Raw genomic sequence first — 6,404 nt, forward strand, 5'->3', positions numbered from 1 at the left:
CCCTGTGGGCTGACCAGTTCATGGAGAGGATTCTGGGGGCCTGGACAGAGGCTGCATGGCCTTTTCCACCTCCTCTTGGGGTTCACACAACATCACTCCTGCTGCATTCTGCTAGTTACATGCAATCCCCAAACTGCACAGAGCTGAGAGGTGGGGCCTGGACCTCACTCTGGCTGGAAAGTGTCAAGCTCTGATTATACGAGCGAAGACATATCATCCCAGCCATCTTTGGGGACTAGAATCTGCCTCAGCTGCCAGGGCCGGAATAAATTAGCCAATCCCTGCTTCTTTTGCGATTTTAGTTTCTTTCTAAAGTACAGTAGTCGTGGGGAGCAGCAGTTGGCATAATGGCTATGTTGCTGGACTCCCATGTAGTTCGAGTCCCAGACCCAGTGGCTTAAACTCATACCGGGCGTGTGTGTGTGTGTGCCCAAGATCCCGAGAAGAGAACAGAAGACAAGGGATTGCAGCGTGACCATCCCCCCTGGGGGGTGATTTCTTGCTTTCTGTCTCTCCGTCTCTCTCTGTCTTTCTGGCAAGCGCACGCGCCCTATAGCAAAAACCTCTAAAAAATAAATAAGTACAGTAGTCGGGGCCAGCAGGTGGCATAGTGGTTAAGGGGGGTTAAGTGGTTAAGGAGCACTGGGCTCCTGCATGGTTGACCACAGTTTGAGTCTTGGACTCAGCGGCTTAAAACTCACACTGGGTGCTTGTGAGTGTATGCACAAATCCTCAGAGGAGAACAGAGGAGAAGGAATTGCAGCGTGGCCATCCTCTCCTGGGGATGGTTTCTCACTTTCTCTCTGTCTCCCAGCAAGGACACACACCCTATAGCAAAAGTCTCTCTTTAAAAAAGTACAGTAGTCACCCCTTTATCTTCGGTTTCACTTTTTGCAGTTTCAGCTACTCATGAAATAAGACAGTCAGATACTTTGAAAGAGACCACATTCGCTTCACTTTTAGTACAGCATGTAGTTAGAAATGGTTCTACACGACATTATTTACTGTTCTTCTCTTCCTGAGCCTTATTTATAATTTTTGAAAGAATTATTTATATCATTTTATTTTTATTAGTTTTTTTTTTTTTTTAATTTGGCCAGAGAGAGAGACAGAGAGGGGGAAAAGTGAGAAAGTAAACCACCAGGTCTGGGACTCAAACCGTAGTCGGCTGTGTGGGAGTCCAGTGACTTAAACACCACACCACCTACTGGCCCCATCATATTTATAAATTAAACTTTATCATAGTTGTGTATTGAGGGGACTTCAGAAAGCTTGCTGAGGGAGGGCTGGCTTCATTGCCTAGTGGTTAGGAGAGTTAGATCACACTTGGCCGACGGCAGTTTGAATCCCAGGCCCTGTGGCTTGAAAAGAGCACCAGGTGGGGCCGGCAGGTGGCATGGTGGTTAAGCCAGCTAGACTCCCACATGGCTGACTGCAGTTCAAGTCCTGGACCTGGCAGCTTGCTTTCTCACTCTCCTTCTCTCTCTCTCTTTCTGGTCAACTTCAAAACAATAAAATAAAATAAATAAAATAATGACAATGAATATAATAAATATTTCTTTTGAAAAAAAAGGGAAAGAATAGTGCACCAGGTGTGTGTGAATGTGTGCTCAAAATCCCAACAGGATGGAGAAATGGAGAAGGGATTGCAATGTGACCATACCCCATGTGGGGTGCTTTTTCCCTCTGTCTCTGCCTTTCCATCTCTGTCTCTGGCCAGCACCCACACTTTCTGGCAATTATAAAAGGAAGGCGGCGACGAAGAAGGGTTTGTGGAAATGTGTATTGTGAAAGAAACTATGCATGGCTTTCAGAAAATGTTTGCATCAACATAAATCTGTACTGCGCCAGCAGGTGACATGGTGGTTAGGACAGCTGGATCCCAGTAGCCAACTATGGGTTCAAATCCCAGACCTGACAGCTTGAGAAACATGCTGGGCACCTGTGTGTGCATGTCCCAAATCTCAAGAGGAGAATGGAGAAGGGATTGCAACGTGGCCATCCCCCGGAGCGTCATTTCTTTTCCCTCTCTCTTTCTCTCTCTGCATACAAAAAAAACTTTCCCTAAGAAGTCCTCGCCTAAACTCTCCCAGCACAGGTGGCTGCCGTCGTACAACCCCAAATGCACTCCCTCTGCTGCCTAAGTCGCTGGCATGTCCATAATTCCGTCTTCCAGATCCGAGTCCAGAATCACATTCCCCTCCAAAGTGTCATGATTCCCATATTCCACATGCTGTGAACTTAGTTAATTATCATGCAGGGCTGGCAGGTGGCATGGTGGTTAAAGGCAGTGGATTTCCACATGGCCAACCATGGTTCTAGTCCCAGACCTGGTGGCTTGTTTTCTCATATCCCCTTTCTCTCTCTCTCTCTCTTTCTCTGTCTCTAACTGCTCAAATTAAAAAAATAACAGTGACAGGGGACCAACAGGTGGCATGGTGGTTAAGACGCTGCACACTCCCACATGGCTGACCATAGTTCAAGTCCCAGACCTGGTGGCTTGCTTTCTCACTTTCCCTCTCTCTCTGTCTCTCTCTCTCTGCGTATGTGTGTGTGTGTGTGTGTGTGTCTCTGGTCAAATGAAAATAAAATGAATGAATAAATAAAATTAAATAAAATAATTATTTTTAAAAATAACAATGACAAATGGAGTTAAATAAATAAATATTTTTTTTCTTTTTTAAAAAGAATTATTTATTTTTAATTTTATTTACCCATTTACTTATTTTATTTTAACCAGAGAGAGACACAGAGGAAGAGAGAAAGTGAGAAAGCAAGCCACCAGATCCAGGACTTGAACCATGGTCGGCCATGTGGGAATGTCCAGCACCCCAACCACCACGCCACCTGCTGGTCCCAATAAATATTTTTTTTGAAAAAATAAAGTTAATTGTCATGGACCAGCAGGTGGTACAGTGGGTGAGGCAGCGGGATCCCATGTGGCCAACTTTGCAGTCTCTGTCCCATGTCCAGTGGCTTGGAAATCACACTGGGTACGTGTGCGTGCGTGCCTAAATTCCTGAGCGGAGAAGGAGGAGTAGGGATTGTGGTGTGGCCATCCCATGGAGCGGGGGGGGGGGTTTTCTCACTTTTCCTTTCTCTCTGTCTCTCTCGCTCTGTCTCTCTGGCAAGTGTATGTGCCCTACAGCAAAAACTTAAAAAAATTTTCTCTTGATACAAGATAAACATTTTTTTCAAAATCCTACATACACTATCTGAAACCAATACTATGGAAGAAAAATGTAGTAAAATAAGGTAATGAGGAGATACAAGGGGGCAGGAATTGCTAGTTTGTTTGTTTGAAGTTTTACGTCCTTCAGGAGAAAGCAGGAGAGCATGCACAGGCAGGAAGTGGAGCTCAGTCAGCAAGGCCTCATCACGCTGTGATGCCCCCCAGTCCCCGGCCAGTCGGGATTAGGACCCACACACCTGTATGTTTCAGGTCTGCTCAGGGTCCGAGCTTGCGGGCGGCCATATGGCTTCCACATGTAGGTGGGCTACTGCTTGCACTGCCATGGCCAACCCAGGAATTGCTTTATTTTATTTTATATTTTATTTTATTTTATTTTATTTTATTTTATTTTAATGCCAGAGGGCATGTGTGCTCACCAGAGAGCAAGGTAAGGCAAGAGAAATTTCCAGTAAGGTATGGTCATGCTGCAATCCTTTTTCCTTCGTTTTTTATCCCATCAGGATTGGGGGGTGCTGTGGTGCGAGATATCATGAAGACCTGAAAAATGAAAGTTTTAGGAGCCTTTATTCCTGGCTAGGGACCGTCGCCCCTGACTGGCAGGTAGCGTTTGGGACAACAGCCCCGATCTACAGCTTTGCAGGGTATTGAAGCGCAAAAACCACAAGGGAACATTACACTTTGCAAGGGTCGGGGTGAGGGGGGTTGTAAGGGAGGAAGGGCTGTAAGGGTCGGGGTGCTCGGGGTGCCGTAAGGGTTGTTATATTCTTTTACCGGCAGTCTGTCAGCAGTTTACAGAAACAGAGCAGCGTGTCTTTTGTTAAATGTAATCACATCTTTGTTTTTCACTCTGCTCTATGGGGTGGGTGAGGCAGGCCTATGGGATGCATCTTAGCTCAAAGACACCATTTTTCTTATCATCTGTTTTAGTCCATCACAGGGGCACGCATGCACACGCGCCCAGTGTGTTTTCTTTTTTTTTTTTGGAGGGGGGAGAGGTTTTTGCTATAGGTTGCGTGTACTCGCCAGAAAGGCAGAAAGACAGAGAGACAGAGACACAGAAAGCAAGAAATCACCCCCCCAGGGCGGATAGCCACGCTGCAATCCCTTTTCCTCCATTCTCCTCTCAGCATCTTGGGCATGCACGCACATGTGCCTGGCGTGAGTTTAAGCCTCCAGGTCCGGGACTCGAACAGTGGTCGACTACATGGGAGTCCAGCGACATAGCCATTATACTAACTGCTGGTCCCACGCCCAGTTTGTTATTCAAGCCACTGAGTGAGTCTGGGATTTGAATTGCGGTCGTCCATATGGTATCCAGCTCCCAGTGCACAGGGCTTAACCTTGGGGGCTGGCCCAAGGTTTGCTGCTTTAGCTAAGATGCTCAAGGGAAGCTGTTTCTCTCTCTCTTTAAAAAAAAAAAACTTTTATTATTATTATTATTATTATTATTATTATTATTACTATAGGGTGTGTGTGCTTGCCAGAAAGAAAGTGACAGTGAGAGGGAAAGTGAGAAATCACCCTCCGGGGGGAATGGCCACACTGCCATCCCTCCTCCATTCTCCTCCTGGGATCTTGGGCATCCATGCACACACATCCAGCGTGATTTTCAAGTCACCAGGTCTGGGACTCGAACCGTGGTCAGCCATGTGGGGTCCAGCAATGTGACCAATGTGACCTGCTGTCCCAATGTTATTTTCAAGCCACTAGGTCTGGATTCCGATGACTGTTGGCATGTGGAAGTCCAGCACCTTAACCACCATGCCACCTGCTGACCCAAGGAATGAGGTGAGTTGGAGTAGAGCTTTGAGGCAGATGAGGGAGGAAGCTGCGTGGGGAAAGAAGTCTCAGCAGAGGGAGGAGCAGGTGCAAACACCCTGTAGCCCAGATGTGCCTGGCGTGCCCAGCAGCACAGCAGCAGGGACCGATGTGAGGAGAGTGGAGCTGGCAAGGGGGGTGACAGAAGACGGGGCCGGGGGGCCACGAGGGCCAGAGGGCCACGAGAGCCAGAGCAGGGGCCTCGAGAGCCATGGAGAAAGCTCCGCGTCACTCCGAGTGAGGCAGGAGCCACAGCAGGGTGTGTGCTGACTCACATTTTAACGAGGTCCCTCTGGCTGTCCTGTGGGAATAAATTGCAGGGGACGAAGGAAGGTGACGTCACAAGGCTAGTTTCTGCAAGTCCATGGGGGCCACGGCCAGGCTGGGATTTATGGCCAGAGTCCTCCCCACTCACCTAGAACCTCACTGTTGGGCCTTGGGAGGGTGGAAGGGGATGGCTGTGAGAGTGCTCCTCGCAGGGCCTGGTCCGAGCAGCAATAGCCTAGGGTGGGGGGCTCACAGTGTGGGAGCCTGTCCCAGGGGGAGCATGGAGGACGGAGGCGTTTGTCCAGACTGAGTCTGCGTTGTGTATCCTGCTGTCATCCAGCCAGGGGGTGTCCATGTGCGCCCCTGCGTTTGAGCCTTGCGAACCTTCCCTGGGCGCCCACTGTGTCTGGTCTTATGCTGGGCAGTACGGGTGACCAAGGTGACCCTGGCTCTTTCCTCACGGGCTCACGGGCTCACAATCCAGGGAGGGAGAGAGACCCATTCCTAAACTGCAGGGCTGAGGTGGGGAAGCCTGAGGGGCTGCAAGAACCCAGAGGGAACCTGACTCAGCCAGAGGAGCAGAGAGGGCTTCCTGGAGGAGGGGCTACTTCAGCTAAGACCGAAGAGCAGTTGTTCTCTTGTAGGGCCAGTGCATGAAGGAACCTGACCACTCTGACCAGGAACTCCCAGGCCCACGACAATCCAAGCCTTTCCTTTGTATTCCCAGGGCAAAATTTAGGCCCAGGACCCCCCCCCCATCTTACCAACTCCCCCAGGCTGATGGCAGGCCTGAGGAACCTCTCCCAGAATGACCAGCTGATGTCCCCGAGCACAGTTCTGACCAGCGTCCTGAGCTAGCTTCTCCCAGTCCCAGCCGGCCATCAGGGGACTTTGTTCCAGTCTGATCTGGCTGGTGAGGAGCCTTGGGCAGCCTGATCTGTGACCCCCTAGTCTGACCAGTGACTGCCCTTTCGACCACCGACCACACACTCCTTCCCCTCCCCCCAGGTACCTCCACCTCCCCTCCTCCCCGGCTCACCTGCTCTTGCCAGCCTGCTCCCCTCCCCTCCCCCAAGGTTGGGAGGGAATGAAGGGGAGAAGGAAGGAGGGAGGGGGGTGGCATTCC

At 49.8% G+C, this 6,404-nt stretch overlaps 1 protein-coding gene across 1 annotated transcript in view; it reads left to right on the forward strand.

Moving 5' to 3' along the window:
- Positions 1 to 4,976: 4,976 nt before the first annotated feature.
- BCAM (basal cell adhesion molecule (Lutheran blood group)) overlaps positions 4,977 to 6,404 on the forward strand; it is a gene marked incomplete in the record, with an annotated part of 33,333 nt that continues 31,905 nt past the window's right edge. The window contains 1 exon segment of the mRNA XM_014582617.1: positions 4,977 to 4,981. Within this exon segment, the coding sequence (XP_014438103.1) occupies positions 4,977 to 4,981 (5 nt within the window).

The sequence above is a fragment of the Tupaia chinensis genome, unplaced genomic scaffold (assembly GCF_000334495.1).
Source record: "Tupaia chinensis unplaced genomic scaffold, TupChi_1.0 Scaffold000067_1, whole genome shotgun sequence".
In the NCBI taxonomy this organism is placed as follows: Eukaryota; Metazoa; Chordata; class Mammalia; order Scandentia; family Tupaiidae; genus Tupaia; species Tupaia belangeri.